General features: G+C 39.5%; 1 protein-coding gene across 1 annotated transcript in view; it reads left to right on the plus strand.

Moving 5' to 3' along the window:
• LOC123506849 (WD repeat-containing protein 75-like) overlaps positions 1 to 23,443 on the plus strand; it is a 210,289-nt gene that overhangs the window by 63,200 nt on the left and 123,646 nt on the right. The window contains 2 exon segments of the mRNA XM_045259203.1: positions 18,545 to 18,596; positions 18,598 to 18,733. Of these exon segments, the coding sequence (XP_045115138.1) occupies positions 18,545 to 18,596; positions 18,598 to 18,733 (188 nt within the window).

Below are 23,443 nucleotides of genomic sequence, written 5' to 3' on the forward strand. Positions count from 1 at the left end.
ATTGTCTTCAACCTCTTTCTCACCGCCGAAATGGTGCATCTCTTTCCATCTTTTATCACTATTTTCATGCTAACTGCATGCCTTCTGTCTTGCTGCGGCCTCGTTGCACAAGGGTTTCTTTTTCATCTCATCCATATTTTGTCCAACTCTCTAATACAAGAGTTAACCAGTATTCTCAATCATTCATACCTTTCTCTGATAAACTCTGGAACTCCCTGTCTGCTTCTGTATTTCTCTCTTCCTATAACTTGACTTCTTTTAAGAGAGAGGTTTCAAGACATTTGTCTCTGCCTTTTGGCTAACTCTTTACTGATTCTTTTAGAGAACTTGCTTTTTGAGTGGGCCCTTTTTTTTATTTATTTATTATTATTTATTTTCTTCTTTAGCCTTTAGGAAGTTTCCTTCTTGCATAAAAAAAAAGAAAAAAGAAAAACATCTTATCAGCTGGGACACTCCAGCCTTTTCAACAACAAGGCACGAAAAATCTTAGACTGGGCAGATACTCAACCAGTGCAGATACTAGCTCAGTTTGTCAGAGTTTTGAACAGTGTGGTGGCAAACTGCCTAAGCAGACAACACCAGGCTCTTTCCATGGAATGGACTGTACTTATGGATATGTGCTGCCAATTGTGACGGTTGTTGGACTACCTGACGGTGGATCTCTTCGCCACGCAGATCAGCTACAGGGTCCGAACTTTGTAACCTCATTTCAGGATCCCCCAGCTATAACCACAAATGCCTTTCTCTACAACTGAGACAGCCAGGATCTGTATGCCTTCCCTCCTCATCCTCTCATCAGAAAAGTGCTCAACAAGTCAGGCATCCAGGAACACAAGACTTATCCTGGTAGCACCATGCTCATCCCAGAAAGAGTGGTTTCCAGACCTGTTGGGGATGTTGATGGAGCCACCCAGACACCTTTCCCCCAGATGGGACCTTTTGAGACAACCTCACTCCCACCTTGGTCTCTGGACACTTCAACTGAAAGGGTAGAGACTGTCAAGTGTTTTTTGAGACACAGTGGCTTCTCTGCTAAGGTTGCAAGTTTCTTGGCTCATGCTGAGAGACCCTCCACTACTCTAGATTATCAACACACGTGGAAGAGGTACAGTAGGAGATGATGCCAAGACAACAGATACACCATTTCCAACCACATCATCCAGAAAGTAGCCAATTTTCTATTTTATTTACAAGTCTGTCATCTTTCTACCTCTTCTGTCAAGGGCTACAAGATCATGCTCAGCATAATTTTCGCAGTCAAGGGATTGGACCTTAACTATGACTAGTTTTGATACACATTATCAGGGCTTGCTCTTCTCAGCCACATAGGCCTACTAGGGACCTTGTCCACTCCTGGAACATGGATTTAGTCCTTCACCACTTAACCAGGGCTCCTTATGAACATCTTAGGCTCCCGTCCATCAGAGACCTTAAAAGGAAGACCCTCTTCCTTCTTGCTCTTGCAACAGCACAGAGAGTGGGAGAGATCCAAACCCTCTCACACAGGACAAGGGCAGGATTTTTGGTCTACTATTTCCTGGAGTTTATTGCCTAGATGGATACACACTGCTCTGTGGGAATTTGGTATTAAGAACCTTGCGTCCTTATTGTTTCCAGAGGACGAGAAGTGACTCTTATGCCCTATTCAGGGGCTAAGTCACTACCAACACTGGACAGCATCAGCTGCGAGACCCATGAACCTGTTCCTTGCTGTTAAGTCTCTGTCCAGACGCATGTCTAAGATAGTGATCTTCCTCTGGGATATCATCAAAGAAGCTCATGCTTCCATCCCAGACTCTACCTGTCTCAAGTTTAAGGTTTGGGCACACAACATCCATGATATTGCTATCTCCATGCCTATGTGGAAGAATTGCTCTGTCCCCTTCATCCTGAGAGCAGCGTACTGGAGGACACATTCAGTCTTTGCTGACCTTCACCTTGGTGACACAGTGAGAAAGGACTACCCATAGTCCACACCCCACAGAAAAGCCTCCCAAGCTAGCTTTCATGGGGGCACTCAAGTATCAGCCTGCTACCTTTGGGCTGGGATAAGGGGTCAGTAGCCGAGTCTGAGCACCTTTCTTGGGCTCATCCTCTTGAACTAGGGTCTGGGAACATCATTAGAGGACTCAAGAATGGTTGCGTAGTGCTCTGTCCTTGGTTTTTGGGACACGAGGGTCATGAAGAACTCCCTTCTTCCCAGCTGCATTCTCCAACACCCTCTCTGCTTCTCTACCTTAGTCAAAGGTTAGTGTCTCCACAATGGACAGTCATTTCATCCTCTATACCTGGCATATCATTTTGACTTCCACCTCCCACAGTGTTGGAGTCTGCTAATTTTTTTGTATGAAAAACAGGTCTCTGTGATAGAAATGTAAATTTTAGAACTAATGTTAAGGGGAGGCGACTGTTTTTACTTAAGAGGTGTAATTTTTTTTTGTCAGATTCTCATGAAATTTGGTGTGCTTATGCATTAGTACCTCAATTACAAGAATCCCAAGTATTATTGAAATACGATCATTAGATTTAGAGAAAAAATTATAATACGCACTGAAAACGGTAATAAATAACCGGCATTCTTTGCTATTTCTCAAATGTTTTTCAACCTACTACTTTGAAAATAAGTGTACAGGCAAACCCCGCTTAATGAAGTTTCACACAACAAAATTTCGCTGCAACGAAGGTTTCATTTTACTACAATCTGCTCGTTTAACGAACACCAAACTCGCTTTAATGAAGTTTTATCCAGGTAATTTTTTCCAAGTTTGAAAGCACTGCCGTATCACGCTAGCCGACAGGCTTTTGAATACACCAGCGCCTCTTGTGGACAACACTCCCCCTGTTCAAAACATTAACAGTGTCAGCAGCAGCTCGTCTTCCCTCTCTCAACTTACCACCAAAATGCCCTGCAATTTTGCCTAACGTTGCTAAGAAGACCAGGAAGTCTCTTACTCTCGAAGTGAATCTGGATATTATTCACAGACATGAGAGAGGCGAGAAAACTAATAGCATTGCTCGCCACCATCTTGATTTCATCTACTGTCTCTACTATTTTCAAGTCAGCAGACTCTATTAAGAATGCTGGTGAGACCGTATCTTCCTTGCAAGCTAAAAGAACCACCTGAACTCATGACTCTTCAATGGATTAAATGGAAAGCCTTGTGGAAATGTGGTACATAAGTTTTGTATATGATACAATCATATGTCCTTTGTTTACATTTCACAGGTTGCCAGTTAGTGCCTTTCCCGTTTCACTCTCCCTCCCTTCATAAATTTAAGATCATCAACATTATAAAGTTGCATACATACATACATTAGTGTACATTATAATGACTTAAATTAAACTGCCTAAATGTTTAACTTCATAATTTTTACTTTCATTTAACCTTTCACTTTACTATAATGCACTCTTGCTTTCTTTACTCTCAATGGAAGTTCAAGTCAGGGGTTAAAGTTGTTGTAATCGGTTCGCTTAACGAAGTTTCTCTTAACGAAATGTTTTTTTAGGAATGTAACCCCTTCGTTAAGCGAGGGTTGCCTGTACTTGCTGAAGATATATGTACCTTTTTTTCCATCGTGAAACATTTTGATTATCGTAATTCATATATGAAATTTTTTTTTTAATATCGATGATAAAAAACTACCTTCTTTTTTTCCTTTTTGAATTTTTTCAGAGACATACCTATAGTTTATTCAAAATGTCTCATGATGAAAAAAATATCCTATGTTTCCTCTTTTCATTGATATCTTTATATTTGAAATTACTTAAAAATTGAATGAGATATTTTGCTAGAAATATCAGTAACTTTAGTTTTCAGATATGAGCTGTTTTCTGTTGAGCAGTGCGTGTCACGATGTTTGTTGACTACATGCTTTGTCCCTGGGCAATTATGTTCAATCCTGCACAGCAAAGGTCATTTATTACCTCATATACAAGCTTGTCGTTCATATACAAGCTTGGAATTTAGCTCAGTAAGGTCTCTTTCCTTCCCAACATCATCTACCAAGTGACGTGGTGTTACTGGCTTGTCACTGTCACCGCATGTGGAACACGTGACAGTGATGTGGGTATCATTTGTTATTTGTTTCCTCCATTGTCTTGGTACCTCAGCATTTGGTACATATTCTTGATACCAGACTTTCAAGTTGTGACTGAAAAATAATGAATTTTTCATCTTCACAAGGAGGAATCTTGCTTTTCAAAAGATGAAAATGTGTATCCATCCTTGTTGTTTCTTGCGACTTGGTTGTTGCTTGTGATGGTGAAGCTGAGAGCTGTGAGGTTGAGGGAACAAGCTGAGGTGGTGGTGGTGGAGAGAACGTGTGTCACCGGGGTCTGGTCATGAGTGAGTGGTGGCGGATGTCACTGTGCCGAGCGACTGAGATCTGTGCCATCTTCCTCCCTTCTCCTCTCATTTAGCTTCTTCATCCTTTCTCTTTGGTTGGTCTTCATCTTTGATTGACGACCGATGACTTTCAATGTTCTTAAGTGCAGGAAAAGTGTGGAAAATCGGAAAATCAAAAGACGATTAGCTGCAAAGTGCTACATATCTACATTCAAGATGTCCGTCAAGACACTATCTGTGACTGCAGACCTCACAGCCTACTACAAGGCACATAGCCTCTCTCCCGCTTTGTCCTTATGTTACCATATGAAGGTCTATAACATAAATACACTTGAAAATAAAAAAAAATAACTGAAAAATGCTACAAAATCATAAGCAACGACAAGTCATGTTTCCTATCACATGGCAGGGCATTTAAAGAAACCTTTAAAGTGTGTAAATGAAGACAATTTAAACTTATAAGGAATTAAGATAGGAATTTGCCGTTTTCACAGAAAACTATAGACATTTCAAGTATAACAGCAGTATTAACCCTTTCAGGGCGCAAATAGGTTTTTGGGTCATGTCTGTGAGACGCAAATTTGGCCAAAAAATTGAGGTTTGCAAAAATGGAAAAAATCAATATTCTCATGCATAATAGAGTGTTGTGCATCTACTGTGAAAAATTTAGGTCTCTACTCACCCTGGAAAGTGGTGCAATAATGATGGGAAGTTGGCTTTCTGGTGGTACATTGTGCGCTGTTGAGTATTGCCATCGTAGCGGGTGGTTATTTTCTGCCGTAACTTGTGCAGGGGTTCTCACTAAATTACATAGAATTTTCTGCCTGATTTTAACTGCAGTTGGTCAGAACTGCTCCAGAATGTGCTAGGGTAATTATTTTTCACACCTGTGCATACATTATGCACACACAAATAATATGAAATACGTTTTCAGAGTGTTTTCTTGATGTACATACTATCATGAGCGAGGATATTCATGCCCATATATGGTAATATACGAAATATGCAATATACAGGTTGAACCTCCCAAATCCGTCAACCACCCGGACCTTAGACTTGCTGGACCATGGAAAATTCTGAACTATAGGTGATCCCCAAAATGCCCTCTATATACTTACCATGCATTATACAAGTGTAGCTGTAACATTGTTTTGATATATGATAGTTGTACATGAAAATATACATGCAGAAGTATATAGAAAAACACGTAAATTAAGTTCAGCATGGAAAATTTTTGCCTGCGCCATTATCATCTCGCCGGACACAGGGACGTTACCAGCGCGCCGAAGCTTAAACCACTGTATGAAAGCATTGTCTAAATCACTGCTTTTACCCTCCTTAAGTGTTTTATAAACCTCCATGTTCTTCTTGCTCTCACACTCACTGTAAAACTTGAGAAGTTGATTCTTCTGCTTTTTATATCATAGACGGTTGATGAGCCAATGTTGTACTGTTGGCATAGGATCCGCACTGAAACACCTTTATCGAGCTTCCTCAATAGGTCCACTTTCTGTTGCACTGATATTGTCATATGTTTGCACTTTTGTTTTGGTTCACACACAACACTATCACTTCCTGGTCGCTTGGAAGCCATGTTTAGGGGCAAATATTACAGGAAAAATTTTTTTATACACCTGTGGGGGGTGGTGCTTGCAATGAGCGGCAGTGTGGTACTGATCCAAATTTGACCCAGAATGTTTGGGCTCCAAAACACAGTACAGCGCCGCCGCGTCCTAGCGGCGGTCTGGCAAATTACTCCGGCCAATTAAAAAATTCCGGCAAACAAAAATTTTGCCGGATTACAGGTGTTGCTGGATGAAAGAATACCGGATTAAGGAGGTTCAACCTGTACTACCAATTAACGAATAATATCTGGCTTTATCTGCTCTCTAACAACAAGATTTGATCATTACTCTTGTTATTTTTGTAAATAAATGCACAAATAGCCTCTAGTCATGTCGTAAAATAATAATAATTGTGAAAAAAGGGGCATCTGATACTCTACTGTGTGGATGCCATTGTGATGGCACGTCCCATGAGTCGAGGGAGGATGGGAGAATGGCAACTAGCAGCAGCCAGGAGGTGCGCGGTTTAATTCTGTGACTCATCAAATATGGGACCACCATTGTGGACAGGAGGCATTTCCTTCAAAGCCACGATTGTGGTCCGGAGCACTGAAAGGGTTAATAACTCAATTTTGAGGTTTGGGTAAAAATCATATTTTTGTCGTCGCCTTCCTTTAATTTCTTCACTTGCCTGTTTTTCATAGAAAAAAAAAAAAAAAAAAAAAAAAACAAGTGCCTTCCCTTCCTTCCCCTCAGTCTGATTCCTAACACAGAAATTAGCCCCTTCCTTACCACAAGACTGTTTTGTGGTATGTGCGTATTACACACGGAAGTGACCTCGTAGTAATGTGCATTATGGCCTTGGGACGTGCATGCCACACTAATACATTATGTATAACCAAACCCTGAGTGCAGATTTTGTCTTTTCAGGCTCCACATGGTGGCAACTTTCTGCCCAAACAAAAATAAATGCTTGAAGCGTTGTTTTTAACCATCCTCACATTACAGGATACTTCCCCCCCCCTCATGAGGTAGTCAATATAGGGGTTTATATTTGATGCAGACAGTAAAGCCACTCATTATTCTTTTCTTTGAAAGTACAAATAGTCCATCCAAGAACATCAGTTTTCTATGGTCTGCCTTGGAGAGATTTATCGCTTCTAGCTAGAGATCATGGCATCTGCTTCCTCGTCTAGCAGTGATGATCATTATCATAACTATTAGAGAGATAGTGATGATATACTGGAAGACTCTCCAGATGGGAGTGATTTGGATTATGATCCTGGAAAAGAGATAGAAGACAGTGAAATTGACAGTATTACTAGTGCAGAAACACTTTCAGCAAGTGAGGGAAAGCAGTCTGGTGATGATTCTGTCTCAGGGTCATTCGACCCCAGTGCCTCATGTTTCACTCTCTTATCTGACCCATTTGCTGACAAGTGACCAGATGTGCTTTCTTCCTTACTAATATGCATCCTGGGATTATTACACATCATGAAACTGATCCAATGTCTGTCCTTCAGTGTTTCAAATTTATTTTGGACAATGCTAATGGAATAACCAAATGGGCTCAAAAGTATTGTCCTGTTTGCAAGGAACAGCCTGGATTATATTCAAATGAACATTTCCAGGCTTACTATTGCTAATATCTTAGTGCATCATGATTCATAGGATAAGTAAAACTGGCATTATTCTGTTTTTACTATGATTTTCAAGTACATATTATCATTCAGTAATTTTAGATATTTCAGTATGTATCTGTATGATGATTTTTACATTTTCTTCCATTAGTAGAGTAACTTTTGTGTTTTTCTCTCTTGATAAAAAAATATTTCAAATTAAGTGAATATCATTGAGTTAGAAATAAACCATAGGTAAAACAGTGGGCGTGAGGTGCATGGATGCACAGGTAAGGGCGTTGCGGTATGATGGGGGAACACTTTGTTTACATCGATGGGTGGTTGCTGTAAGGAAGGGATTAACTGTGGTGGCGTGCAGCTGATACCTTTAGCAGTGCCAGGGCACAGCGCTGTCAAGTGTAGCCAATTTTTTAATCTCAGTAGTAGGAAGGAAGTAAAACAGTGGAATTGCTAACTTTTTTATGAAAAACAGATAAATGAAGAAATTAATTTTATTTAAAAAAAACAATGAAGTATACGAGACTTACCTCCGGTCAGTTGAAGTATTCTTGAAATTTTATGAGTCAAATCATCTCTGCCGTAGTGGAGATTTCACATGAAATATCGCTGCAGCGCTCCAGCCTTCAGACTTTGTAGCAACGAACACCCACGTGACACAAACTAACAAATAAGCGATCATAAATACGAGCCATGTACACCAAAAAAAAAAAAAAAAAAGGGTGGGAAGTGAAGGGCATGTGAAATCTCCACTATGGCAGAGGTGATGTGACTTATGATAAAATTCCAAGCATACTTCAACTGACCGGAGGTAAGTCTTGTATACTTCATAATTTTACTTCGTCAAATTACCTTTTGCCATGTGGAGCGTTTCACATGAGGCTTTGAAGCCATGTGTGTGTCATGCCTTTATAAATTGACCTTGCATAAGAACTGTAATAAGGGGTAAGAAAACAATTACAGGCAACCTCCGCTTAACGAAGGTTCACACAACGAAATTTCGCTACAACGAAGGTTTAATTTTACTACCATCCGCTCGTTTAACAAACACCAAACGAAGTTTTATCCAGGTAATTTTTTTCTAATTTTGAAACCCCCGCTGTATCACACAAGCCGACAGGCTTTTGAATACACCAGCGCCTCTTGTGGACAACACGCGTACCACTCACGGCCCCTGTTCAAAACAATAACAGTGTCAGCAGCAGCTCATCTCCCCTCGCTCAACTTACCACCAAACCGCCCTGCAATGTCACCTAGCGTTGCTATGAAGATTAGGAAGTCTCTTACTCTCGAAGTGAAGCTGGATATTATTCACAGACATGAGAGAGGCGAGAAAACTAATAGCATTGATCGCCACCATCTTGACTCCATCTGCTGTCTACTATTTTCAAGTCAGCAGACTCTATTTAGATGACTGGTGAGACCGTATCCTCCTTGCAAGCTAAAAGAACCACCTGAACTCGTGACTCTACAATGGATAAAATGGAAAGCCTTGTGGAAATGTGGTACATAAATTTTGTATGTGATACAATAATGCGCCCTTTGTTTACATTCCACAGGTTGCCGGTTAGTGCCTTTCCCGTTTCACTCTCCCTCTCTTCATAAATTTAAGATCATCAACATTATAAAATTACGTACACACATACATTAGTGTACATTATAATGACTTAAATTAAACTGCCTAAATGTTTAACTTCATAATTTTGACTTGCATTAAACCTTTCATTGTATTATGATGCACTCTCGCTTTGTTTACTCTCAATAGAAGTTCAAGTCAGGGGTTAAACTTGTTATAATCGGTTCACTTAACGAAGTTTCGTTTAATGAAAGTTTTTTAGGAACATAACCCCTTCGTTAAGCGGGGGTTGCCTGTACTTCACAATTGTAATATTCATTGTACTCATAGGTGCATTGATCACATGATATATAATTCCCATTACAATGTAAACCTTTCCTCCAATTTGCATATTATGCATTATAACCAAAACCAAAACGTATTCATATATGCATAACCATGCATAAGGCCACTGACTTCCTTTCTATATCCACACTGCATCCTAACTGTTTGATATCCCAAATTAAGAAAATAACAGTACCTTAGAAAAGTAATAGTACCTACACTAGTACTGCCTCCTGAAAAGGGTCTACTTCTGGAACAATGTGCTTGTCATAAAATTTTGCAAAAGTACTATCATTTAGACATAATACAAGTGATAGGTATTGCCATAGCCTTGGCCTTTGATACTGCTGCTGGCCTGACACTTCCTGCTGTAAATTTGGTTGTGTTCATTCCCGACCTATTAAGCATTGTCTTAATCCAGTGGGCCTTTGTTTACATTTCACAGTTTGCCAGTTAGTGTCTTTCCCATTTCACTGTCCCTCCCTTCATAAATTTAAGATTATCAACATTATAAAGTTACGTACATACATATATTAGTGTACATTATAATGACTTAATTAAACTGCCTAAATGTTTAACTTCATAATTTTTACTTTCATTAAACCTTTCACTGTACATACTATGATGCACTCTCGCTTTGTTTTCTCTCAATGGAAGTTCAAGTCAGGGGTTAAACTTGTTATAATTTGTTCCCTAAATGAAAATTCTCTTAACGAAGAATTTTTTAAAAACGTAACCCCTTCGTTAAGAGGGGTTTGCCTGTAATACTGGACCTCAAGAAAAATTCTAAAAGTTATCTAGGAAGCTGCAGGATGCTCCTATACCTTGGTTGTAGCCTCTCAGGCACGTAACCCTTGTGAGCTCAGGGCCCAAAACCATGGCCTTCTCAGAACCCCCCTTAAATCCGCCACTGCTAACAGCATACAGTTTAGTTCGGTAATCATGTTCACTTTATGTGATTTTTACATTGTGCAATCCTTTCAGGAATGTATCCTGTGTGTGTTTGTGTGTGTGTATTTACCTATTTGTATTTACCTATTTGTGTATTACAGGGCCCAAGCTAAGCTCTCTGTGTCCTGTCTCCTTGTTCATTCCTGTCATATCTCTCTTTCATCTGATTGACACACACCGCGTCAACGACATGACTGCTCAGTTTATTCCACTTATCAATGCTACGATGCGGGAAACTGTATTTTCTCACATCATTTAGACAGATGTCCTTTATTAGCTTTTTTCCATGTCCTCAGAGATGATGACTTGTGGTCACCTTTATCAACTCTCTATCCAGTATGTCAATCTTGTTCACCAATTTATACATAGTTATCATGTCTCCTCTTGTTCTTCTCTCTTCTAATGTGGTCAGCCCCAGCTTCCTCAGTCTTTCCTCATAGTCTAACTCCTGAGTCCTGGTACCATCCTTGTTGCCAGCCTTTGTACCCTTTCTACCTTCTTCACATTTTTCTTCATATGTGGTGACCAGAGACATGCTGCATATTCTAGCTGGGGTCTTATTAAGGTACATAATATCTTCTTCATCATTCCTTCATCTAGGTAGTGGAATGCAAGGCCAATATTTTGAAGCATGTTGTATGTTTTCCAAAAAATCTTGTTAATGTGTTTCTCCGGTGACAAAGTGTTTTGCACGGTTACTCCTAAGTCTTTCTCCTCATTGGTCTCTGTAATTTTCTCATCACCCAGTCTGTAATCCCAGTTTGGTCTGTATCTACTTCTTCCCATTTTCATAACATGGGTCTTGTCTATATTAAATTCCATCTGCCACTCTTTACTCCACTCATATATTTTATCAAGATCTTCCTTGTTACAATCTTCCACATTCTTTACTCTCCTCATAATTTTAGTATCGTCCGCAAACATGTTCATATAACTCAATTCCTACTGGCATATCATTAACATAAATCAAAAACATGATGGACCCTTGTGGAACTCCACTGGTTACCTTCTTCCACTTGTACTTCCTTCCTCTCACCACTGTTCTCATTTCTCTTCCCATTAAGTAATTTTCCATCCAATTTTGCTGGTTTATCATTTACTCCTCCAGTCATCTTTAGTTTCCACATCAGTCTATTGTGTGGTACTTTATCAAAGGCCTTTCTCAAGTCCAGGTAGATAGCATCCACCCATCCCTCTCTATGTTGTAGTATGTCAGTCACTCTTGAATAAAAACATAATAAATTGGATACACACGATCTTCTTTTTCTGAAACCAAACTGCCTTTCACTCAGAATGTTTTCACTTTCTAGATACTTACTCCACTTAGCTTTAATTACTTCTTCACATACCTTGCACAATATACTAGTCAACGATACTGGTCTATAATTTAGCGGTTCCATTCTACTACCATTCTTATATATAGGCACAATGTCAGCTCTTTTCCACTCTTCGGGACTAATCCTGTTCGTATGGAGGTTTCCACAATATCAAATATGGGGTTCAACAATTGATCCTTACATTCTTTAGCAACCTCCCAGATATGCCATCAGGCCCCATTGATTTATTAATATCCAGATTGCTTATAATTTTCCTTACATCTTCCTTAGTAACCATGATGTCCTGCATTTGCTTTATTTCCGTAGGCCTTCCTCCCATAAAATGCTCCTCCTTTGTAAACACTTTGCAAAAGTTGTCGTTCAAAATTTCAGCTATCTCTCCAGCATCTTCATATACTTCTTCCCATTTTTACCTTTTCTATTGCCTCCCTTTATTTAGTTTTCCATTTATGAATTTGTAAAACATTTTTGGGTCACTATCACAGTTTTCCACCACCCTCTGTTCATATTCCTTCTGTGCTGTTCTCCTTACTTCAACATATCTATTCCTTGCTGTTTTGTAGCCTTCCCTTGATAATACATCACTGTTTTTCTTAAGTTTCTTCCATGCCTTTTCTTTGTTCTTTTTTGCTTCTTCACAATTTCTATTAAACCACTGTTTATTATTTAAAGTCCCCTTTCTGTAATATGGCACAAACTTTTTCACAGCAGAGTTATACAAATCCATAAATTTATTGTACTTCAATTGCATATCTCTTTCCTGGTATACCACACACCAGTCAATTTCATTAAAGAACTCCCTTATAAGGTAATAATTTGCCCTAGTATAATTTAATTTTTCCTCCTTGCGTTCCACAATCTTATTCGTGCTTAATTCTGTATCCAGCTCAAAGCTTAGGACATCATGATCGCTTTTCCCCAAGGGACTTTCATGTTCAATTTCCTCTTTTAGAGAGATTCCCCTGGTAAATACCAAATCCAACCTTGCTGCAACATCTTGTCCCCTGCACCTTGTTGGTGATCTCACCCACTGTGTCATCAAGTTATTTGTTGCTACCTTTAACAATTCTTCTGCCCACTTACCACTGTTCACCACTTCGTAGTCTTCCCACACTATTTCTTTACAATTAAAGTCTCCGACTATCATCACTCTATCCTTTCTGATGAGTTCTTGCTTCATTCTGTCTAGATTATTTCTCATCACCATTTGGTACTGTTCATATTCCCAAGCATTGGTTCTGGGTGGTATGTATACTGTTATAATATTAATGTCCCTCTTGCCATCTGTTATAAGCATACTTATCACTTCCTCATTTCTCTTACTATAGTTCACCTCCTTCACTATCTGATCTTCCTTAGTAAGAACCATTATACCACCACCTCCTTTATTTTTCTATCATTTCTCCATACTTTGTAGTGTTTTACAACAAACCAGTCTAGCTTTATTTCGGGCCTTAACTTTGTTTCCACTGCTCACATTATGTCCGGTTCGTTATTTGTTAGGTAATCCATACATTCTAGCCTCTTAGACAGAAATCCATCTATGTTCGTGTAAGTCACTTTTATTCCATTCCTAGTCTCGTTCTTCCATGTAATGCCTATTCCGTCTGTTTTATCCACCACTTCTTTAGCCTCCCATTTCTCATCCTCCAAAAAAACTTGATCTTTTCCTCCTCCATTCTTTCGTCATTCCTCTCTTTCACTTCAGATACTAGCTCCTTCATTTTCATTCTTTCATCTTGTGACATATTTCTTCTTATGTAAATTGTTTTGGTTTCCTCAGAGTCCTTAAGTTTCCAAGCCCTCCTCATCAAGGCCTCCGCTGCCACCTGAGACTTTAATTTCAATTTTAATGGTCTATTCTTGCCTTCTTCAAAAGCTCCCAATCTCACACTTTCTTCTACCTCAGCATATAGGTCCTCTTCTTCCACAGAGATCTTGTTCAGTAAAGACTTAATCTTGGTATTTTCCTTATCCCTCCTGTCCTGCCAATTCCTGTTAGTTTCCTCCCGCAATCCTATTATGATCACACATTTTTTCTTTTCAGCAATATCTCTTACCACATACTCATTTTCCTTTAGTGCCTTTACCATTTCCCTCTGCGTAATCCCTTTATTTTCCTCTTCCTGCTTTTTTACTATCTCCCTAAACGACCTTTGTACTTCCTGATGTTCATGGTTCACTTCTTTCATCCTGGTATAAATTAGATTAAGACATTCCTCTTTCTTCAAGTCCCCTTCGGATATTTTTATCTCCATTTCCATGAGTTTAGCCTTCATCTCTTCACATTGTTTCCTTAGTTGTTGGTTTTCTTTCTCCATCTCTACTTTTTCCTTCAATAGTTCTTTATTTGCTAGCGTTAACAAATAGATCTCTTTTTTGAACGAATCATTTTCGGCTAGAACTCTATCCAGTTTTTCTTCTATTGACAAAATGTTTAGGAACTTACTTTCCAGTGCCTGGATTCTTGCATCCATATCATGTTTCTGCAGTCCTTTTGGCGTAGTAATAAAACCTTCAAAGTCTCTAGTTTGCCTGGACGCCATTTTTGTTGTTGTCAGCTGATTACGGCCAGAACGATCACCGTCCACACTCCCCTGTCAGGGATCACTCTCCATATCACTCACTTTCAACACTAAGAGACAGTAGGACATTAACGGACACAAACTTAGAGCTACCCGGGCCCTGTAATACCATAAGCATTTTCTTTCTTCCTGTCCGCAGCCGGAGACGAGCCGTCCTCTCAGCGACGGCGACGACGTGTGTGTGTGTGTGTGTGTGTGTGTGTGTGTGTGTGTGTGTGTGTGTGTGTTTACTTAGTTGTATTTACCTAGTTGTAGTTTTACAGGGCCTGGGCTTTATGCTCGTGTCGCCCTGTCTCCATATCTACATTTATCCAATCTTACTTTAAAAGTATGCACACTTGTTGCAGACACTACTTCTTCATTTAAACTGTTCCACGTCTCAATACATCTTTGAAAACTATATTTTTTAACATCTCTCAGACATCTTCCTTTTCTCAGCTTTTTACTATGCGATCTTGTGCTTCGAATGTCATATTCTTCTCTCAGGATCAGTTTCTCATTATCCATTTGGTCCATTCCGTTGATCAATTTATAAACTTGTATCAGATCTCCTCTCTCCCTTCTTTGTTGTGTGTGTGTGTGTGTGTGTGTGTGTGTGTGTGTGTGTGTGTGTGTGTGTGTGTGTGTGTGTGTCCTAACCTAACCTAACCTAACCTGTGTGTGTGTGTGTGTGTGTATTTACCTAGTTGTAGTTTTTCAGAGACCTGGGCTTTACGCTCGTGTGGCCCCGTCTCCATATCTACAGTTATCCAATTTTTCTTTAAAACTATGCACACTCGTTGCTGACACCACTTCACTAAAACTGTTCCACATCTCAACACATCTTTGTAGGAAACTTTATTTTTTAACATCTCTCAGACATCTTCCCTTCCTCTATTTTTTACTATGCGATCTTGTGCTTTGAATGTCATAATCCTCTCTCAGGATTAGTTTCTCATTATCCACTTGATCTATTCCATTCTCTCTCTCTCTCTCTCTCTCTCTCTCTCTCTCTCTCTCTCTCTCTCTCTCTCTCTCTCTCTCTCTCTCTCTCTCTCTCTCTCTCTCTCTCTCTCTCTCTCTCTCTCTCTCTCTCTCTGACGAGACTGCCAGACGTTACCCTACGGAGCGAGCTCAGAGCTCATTATTTCCGATCTTCGGATAGGCCTGAGACCAGGCACACACCACACACCAGGACAACAAGGTCACAACTCCTTGATATACATCCCGTACTTACTCACTGCTAGGTGAACAGGGGCTACACGTGAAAGGAGACACACCCAAATATCTCCACCCGGCCGGGAAACTGTCCTCTGGCTTGTGAAGCCAGAGGACCGGTGTGTGTGTATTTACCTAGTTGTAGTTTTACAGGGCCTGGGCTTTATGCTCGTGTGGTCCTGTCTCTATATCTACACTTATCCAATTTTTCTTTAAAACTATGTACACTCTTTGCTGACACCACTTCCTCACTCAAACTGTTCCAAGTCTCAACACATCTTTGGGAAACTAAATTTTTAACATCTCTCAGACATCGTCCCTTCCTTAGTTTCTTACTATGCGATCTTGTGCTTCTAAAGTCATATTCTTCTCTCAGGATTAGTTTCTCATTATCCACTTCATCCATTCCGTTAATCAATTTATAAACTTGTATCAGATCCCCTCTCTCTCTTCTCTGCTCCAAGGTTGGTAGATCCATAGCCTTTAGTCTCTCCTCATATGTCATCCCTTTAAATTCTGGAACCATTCTTGTAGCCATTTTTTGTAGTCTCTCTAATTTTCTTATGTGTTTCTTTTTATGGCGAGTCCACACAACTCCTGCATATTCCAATCTAGGTCTTATTTTAGTACTTATCAATTTCTTCATCATTTTTTTGTCCATATAGGGAAATGCTACTCCAATATTTTTTAGCAAATTATATGTCTCTGAAAATTCTATCAATATGGCTTACCGGTTGATTATTTTCTTCCATTGTCACTCCCAAGTCCTTTTCCTTTTTTACTTTTTCTAGTTCTACTCCATCTTCCATCTTATAGATTCCTACAGGTCGTCTTTCACTTTTTCCCATTTCCATGACATGGCTTTTGTCCACATTGAAATCCATCCCCATTTTTTGCTCCATTTCCAGATCTTGTTTAAGTCTTCCTGTAGTATTTCACAATCCTCTTTTTGTTTAATGACTCTGCACAGTTTCGCATTGTCCGCAAACAGATTTATGTAGCTGTTCACTCCCTCTGGCATGTCATTTATATATACAAGAAAAAGTATTGGCGCCAATACTGACCCCTGTGGTGCTCCGCTGTCTACTGTTCTCCACTTGGACTTCATATCTTTAACTATCGTCCTTATTTCTCTCCCCCTTAAGTAATTCTTCATCTATCTCAATGTGCTTCCTTTTAAGCCACCCTTCTCCTCTAACTTCCATAAATAATCTTTCATGTGGCACTTTATCAAACACCTTTTTTAGATCTAAATAAATACAGGCAACCCATCCCTCTCTCTCTTGTACTTTATCAACTATTTTAGAGTAGAAACTCAATAAATTTGTTAGACATTGATAATATTTTGTTGTCTTCAAGAAACTCAATCCATTGCTTCTTTATTACTTTTTCACACATCTTGTATATGACACTAGTTAGTGATAACGGTCTGTAATTTAAAGGTTCTTCGTTCCTTCCGCTCTTATATATGGGAACCACATCAGCTCTTTTCCACTCCACTGACACTTCCATTTTCAATTGAGCATTTTATGATGTTGTATATTGGACTTGCTAGTTCTTCCCTACATTCTTTCAGTATTCTGCCTGAGACTTCATCTGGTCCCATTGCCTTTTCCTCATCTAGTTCCGTCATCAACTTTTTCATTTCAAGCTTGGTTACTTTAATCTCTTTCATATAGACAGTCTCTCTATTAACCTGTGGTCTTTCAAATTTGGATTCCTTAGTAAAGACCTCATGAAATTTACTATTTAACAGTTCTGCCATGTTTTTTGGGTCTTCCACCATTCCGTTTTCTCCTTTTAACCTTTCTATTGTTTTTTTTTGTCTTATTTTTCCATTTATGAATCTGTAGAACAATTTTGGTTGTTCCTTACATTTTTCGACAATGTCCTTTTCATAGTTCCTTTCTTCTTCCTTTCTCACCTTAGCATATTCATTTCTTGCTGTTTTGAAGTTTTCCTTATTTTCTGGATTTCTGTTTCTTCTCCACCTTTTCCATGCTCCAACTCGTTTCTTCTTTGCCCTAGCACATCTTGCATTAAACCAATCTTTCTTTCCTTGTTCTTTAGGTCTATATTTCGGGACATATTCCCTGACCCCAGTTTTGTATATTTCCAAAAATAAGTTATATTTCTCTCGAACCGTTAATGAGTTAATGAGTGTGTGTGTGTGTGTGTGTGTGTGTAAGAGTATTTACCTAGTTGTATTTACCATATTTGACAGCATATAGGATGCACCTTTTTTCCCAAAATTTTGGCTCAAAATCACCCTACATCTAGTATGCAAACTTGAGACATTTCATAAACTAATTTTTTTCTTGATACTCACTATCATAGCTTTTTTAAGGTGAGACCACATGTGTCAATACGTGGTGTGGTAAATGTCAATGCTACCTTCTAGAAGTATTGACAGGCGTCCTAGCCAGAGCACATTCACGTACAGCATCTAGGAAGTATTGGCTAGTTGGTGGGAAAGTGGCAGCGATCTCATCAAAAGTAGTTCTACGAAAGCTTTTTCTTAATATTCAACTCATTTTTCGAGTCCCAGACATGCTGTTTACCCCTCACACTATCTCCAACATCTTTACCTCTGGACACCACATGATCAAACCTTCATCTGTGATGTCACAATATAAACATAGCCCCTAGCAGCTGGATAAGATCAAATGTCAGTCTTGTTTAGTTGGTAGAATCTCCACCTGCTAGACACCAAAATCTACCTGATACCTCTAGCCTGCATCGCCACCCTGATACCACATTTCATGGTCAGGTTTAAAAAAACTATAGTGCCATATATGTTATATTACCCTGCTTATTGTAAAAGGCAACAAATAGGACAACAAGGATATTAGGAACTCTATATGTGCTTATATTCCTACAATGTGATGTCTGCATTTTAAAGGAATAATCAGCCAGGTCTATTAAAGATTGTATCTCACAGACATGTTATTTTTTATATTGTTTATATTTTAGATCTGTAATGTCTCAGCATTAATGTTCTAATCTCTCCTTGCTTCCCTCCACAGCCTTGTCTGTCATCTCTGCAAGAGACTTTAAGAGACAAGGCATCATCCAGGGTCTCTATGAACACAGAGAGTGAGAATTCCTTCCCAGCCGGCCTCACCTATGATCCTCACACCCGTTCCCTCCTCCTCAATGGCAGGACAGGTCATGTGCAGTTCTATGACCCACACCACAGCCACCAGCTTCACCATGTGAGCATCAGGGCCATGCTGTTCAAGTTAACAGAGTATTTTGGTATTGTTTTTACTACTGACAATTGTTCTCTGTCTGCTAGCTTTATACTAGTTATATATTGCGGTAAGTTACTACCCCTATACAAAGATATATAGATAGATAGATAAATAATTTATTGACTACAGCTCATGATTTTACAGAATTCCATCACAACATATTTCTCTCTAGTCCATTACAAGTATTTTCCATTTTTTTTCCCATTTTTTTTTTTTTTTAGTGCATGTGCAGACACAATTATAAGCCTAAACTTAGGGATATATCACAATAGAAAATTGCCCAAAATAAAAGTACTACACAAGTAAAGGCACACCATAAACAGAAAAAGAAATTACAAATTAAGATTAAAGCAACATATTAAGTGAGAAAACCACACTTGACCAACACTTAAGGAAAAAACTGCAAACATTAAAATGAGAAGCTAAACATATGCCTCTGTGTCGAACCTTCATGGTGGAAGGACATGCAGCAGTTACACTGCTTCCCTCTTGGTCTATTTTTATCGAAGGTGGATAAAGAACTAATTGAAAGAATTATGTCTTCTCAAAAGAAAAGTGGTGAAATAATGCCGTTAGTTATGAAACTAGAAGCAGTAATACAAGAACTGGCTGAACTGAAGTAGGTGATTAGGAAATCAAATGACACCATGAACAAGAGAGTTGAGTGTTTAGAGGCAAGGGTTGAAAATCAAAAGAAGTTATCGGTGATTAGCATAGATTTCTCAAAGAACTTGCCCAAAAGGAGAGAGAGAGAGAGAGAGAGAGAGAGAGAGAGAGAGAGAGAGAGAGAGAATAAGGTCTTAGTGTGTGGGGTACTGGATGTCCCCTCAGGGTTGATTAAGCATCAAAAAGTGGTGGTGGTTCAACTCTATGCTGACGACCTATCATCCTCACGATTAAGGATAAGGACATGTTGGCTTAGCTACTGGACCATGTGAGTTGCCCGAAGATTTGTGGTGAGCAGTTCAGTAACATATATAGGACGAAGGACATCCATCCCAGTGTTATGAAGGAGTGGCTGAGAGAGGCAGAGAGTGCTGAGAAGGGAAGACCACTTCCACACACACACACATACACACACAACATCAAGATCATATGAGACAGATGTCCTTATTACGCTCCATTCTGATATCATTTCAAGCCACCAAGAATATCTTTTGCCTAGAGTGTTAACTAAAGGTAAGAGCAGCTATGTTTTAGTGCTGTTCCATCTAGGTGGCAGGGTTAAAATGCCAATAACATGGAAAAAGGAGCAAGAAACAAAGTGAAATAAAAAAAAAAAAAATGGATGAGGGTGAGGAGTGTTTGTTTACTTCCAGTTGCAAATTTGAATTTCTTAGGCATGATTTTTCAGGCTTCATACTGAAGGACAGGTTTGATGAGAAAAACACCAGAGAGAGTCTATTGAGGAGGAGGGTCATACACCTGAAGGACCTAGTGAAAGAACTAATGGCTAGGCTAAAAATCATTGAAAAGGACAATGAGATCATGAAGGCAAACACTGAAGTGCTAAAGAAAAACTATGATGACCTGAAGAACAAAGTTTGTGCAAGTGAAAAGAAAATGGAAGATAATGAAGAAGTGAAAAGCAAAATTATTGGAAGATGGACCAAGATCAGCAGAAAGTTAGTTTTAAAAAGATTAAAGAAGAATTGGCCAAGGAAAGGGAACAGGAGGTTGCCAAGGTAATTAAGGAAAAGGAAAATTTGGTTAGGGATACTGTGGAAAGGAAGAAGTGCATTGTTATCTTTGGATTAAAGGAAAAACTTATGCCAATTACACACAAAGGCTGAGAAAGTAGTGATGAAGGTGAGGGATGATGAAGAAAACAGCAAGAGTGAAGAAATTGAAGAAGTCTATGGACTGAGGAAATATGAGGAGGGAAAAATGCATCCATTAAAGATTAGAATAAGGTCACTAGCAGGTGCTGAGGCTTTTTTTTCTTTTTTATCATTATTATGCAAGAGGGAGAACTGCCAAGGGCAACAAAATATTAGGAAAGAAAGGCCCATTGGAATTGCAGTTTCCCTAAAAGATTTGAAAGAATTAGCCAAAAGCCTGGGACAAATGTCTTCACACCGCTCTCTTAAAAGAAGTCAAGTCGTAGGCAGATGGAAATACAGAAGCAGGTAGGAAGTTCCAGAGTTTAGCAGTGAAAGGTATGAGAGAGGGTTGGACAGAATAGGGATGAGAGGAAGAAGAAAGCCTTGTGGAGCAAGGCTGCAGAAGGAGGGGAGGCATGCAGTTAGCAAGATCAATAGAGCAGTTAGTGTGAAAATAGCGATAAAAGATAGAAAGGGATGTAACATTTTGGCCGTGAGAAAGAGGCTGAAGACAGTCAGTCAGAGGAGGGGAGTTGATGAGACAAAAAGCTTTTGATTCCACCTTATCTAATAAAGCTGCATTAGTGGAACCTCACCAAACATGCGAAGAGTACTCCATACAAAGATGGATAAGGCCCTTGTACAGAGTTAGTAGTTGGAGTGGTGAGAAAAACTGGCAGAGACGCCGCAGAACTCCTAACTCCATAAAAGCTGTTTTAGCAAGATGTGATATGTCAAGTATCCAGTTAAGATTATAAGTAAAGGACATTCCATGTGGAAGAGAGAGACAGATGAGTGTCATTGAAGAAGAGGGGATAGTTGTCTGGAAGGTTGTATTGAGTTGATTGATGGAAGAATTGAGTATTTGAGGCATTGAAAACTGCTACATTTTCTCTGCCCCAATCAGAAATCTTAGAGAGATCAGAAGTCAGGCCTTTTGTAGCGTCCCTGTGTGATCTGTTGGTTGTCTATGAAAGGACGTGGAAAGATGTAGGCTGGGTGTCATCAGCGTAGGAGTAGATAGGGCAAGAAGTTTGTTTAAGAAGGTCATTAATGAATGATAGAAAGAGAGTGGGTGATTGGACAGAGCCCTGAGGAACACCACTGTTAATAGATTTAGGAGAAGAACAGTGACCGTTTACCACAGCTGAAATAGAATGGTTGGAAAGGAAGTGAGATAAAGTTGCAGAGAGAAGGATAGAAACCGTAAGAGGGCAGTTTTGAAATCAAAGCTTTATACCAGACTCCATCAAAAGCTTTTGATATGTCTAATGCAACAGTAAAAGGTTTACCAAAATCTCTAAAAGAGGATGACCAAGACTCAGTACGGAATGCCAGAAGATCACCAGTAGAGTGACCTTGACAGAAGCTATACTGGCAATCAAATAGAAGATTGTGAAGTGACAGATGTCTAAGAATCTTCCTTTTTAGGATAGATTCAAAAACTTTAGACAAGCAAGAGATTAAAGCTATAGGATGGTAGTGTGAGGGATTAGAATGATCACCCTTTTTAGGATAGGCTGAATGTAGGCAAACTTCCAGCAAGAAGGAAAGGTAGAAGTCGATAGGTATAGTTGAAAGAGTTTGGCCAGGCAAGGTGCAAGCATGGAAGCACAGGTTTTGAGAACAATAGGAGGAACCCCACCAGGTCCATAAACCTTCCGAGAGTTTAGGCCAGTGAAGGCAGGAAAAACATCATCACAAAGAATTTTAATTGAAGACATGAAAATAGTCAGAGGGAGGAGGAGAGGGAGGAACAAGTCCAGAATTATCCAAGGTGAAGTTTTTAGCAAAGGTTTGAGAGAAGAGTTCAGCTTTAGAAACAGATGATATGGCACTGGTGCCAACAGGATGAAATAAAGGAGAGAAAGATGAAGAAATAAAGTTATTGAAGATGTTTTTGGCCTGATGCCAGAAGTCATGAGAGGAGTTAGAGTATGAAAGATTTTGACATTTTCTGTTTATGAAAGAGTGTTTGACAAGTTGAAGAACAGACTTAGCATGATTCTGGGCAGAAATATAAAGGGCATGAGATTCAGGAGATGGAAGGCTCCAGTACTTTTTGTGGGCAACCTATCTATCATGTAGAGCACGAGAACAAGCTGTGTTAAATCAAGGTTTAGAAGGTTTAGTTTGAGAAAAATAATGAGGAATGTGCACCTCCATGACAGACACTATCACCTCAGCACTTAGAGATGGGTCTCTGACACAGAAACAGTAATCATTCAAAGGAAAATCAGCATAATACCTCTTCAGGTCCCCCCCCATCTGGCAGAGGTAAAATGGCAGAGGCACCACTGCTTGTGGGGGGGGGCAGTTATCCTGAGGAGGGATTGGAGAAATAGGACAAGATACAGAAATGAGATTGTGGTCGGAGGACCCCAGTGGAGAAGATCGGGTAACAGCTTAAGCTGAAGGATTAGAAATGAGTTCAAGATCAAGAATGTTGGGCATATCTCCAAGACAGTCAGGGTGCAGCACCAGTTGCTCAAGGTCATGGAGGATAGCAAAGTTGAAGCCTAGATCACCATGATGGTCAGTGAAGGGAGAGGAAAGGAAAAAGCTAGTGGTGAACATTGAAATCTCCAAGGATGGAGATCTCTACGAAAGGATAGAGGAACAGAATGTGCTCCACTTTGAAAGTTAAATAATCAAAGAATTTACTATATTCAGAACTCTTCTCTCAAACCTTTTATTAAAAACTCCACCTTTGATGATTCTGAGCTTGTCCATCCCTCTCCTCCCTCTGACTATTTCATGTCTTCAATCAAAATTCTTTGTAATGATGTTTTCTATGCCCTTGCTGTCCTAAACCCTTGGAAAGCTTATGGACCTGATGGGGTCCCTC

This window comes from Portunus trituberculatus, chromosome 21 (genome assembly GCF_017591435.1).
Source record: "Portunus trituberculatus isolate SZX2019 chromosome 21, ASM1759143v1, whole genome shotgun sequence".
Taxonomy (NCBI): domain Eukaryota; kingdom Metazoa; phylum Arthropoda; class Malacostraca; order Decapoda; family Portunidae; genus Portunus; species Portunus trituberculatus.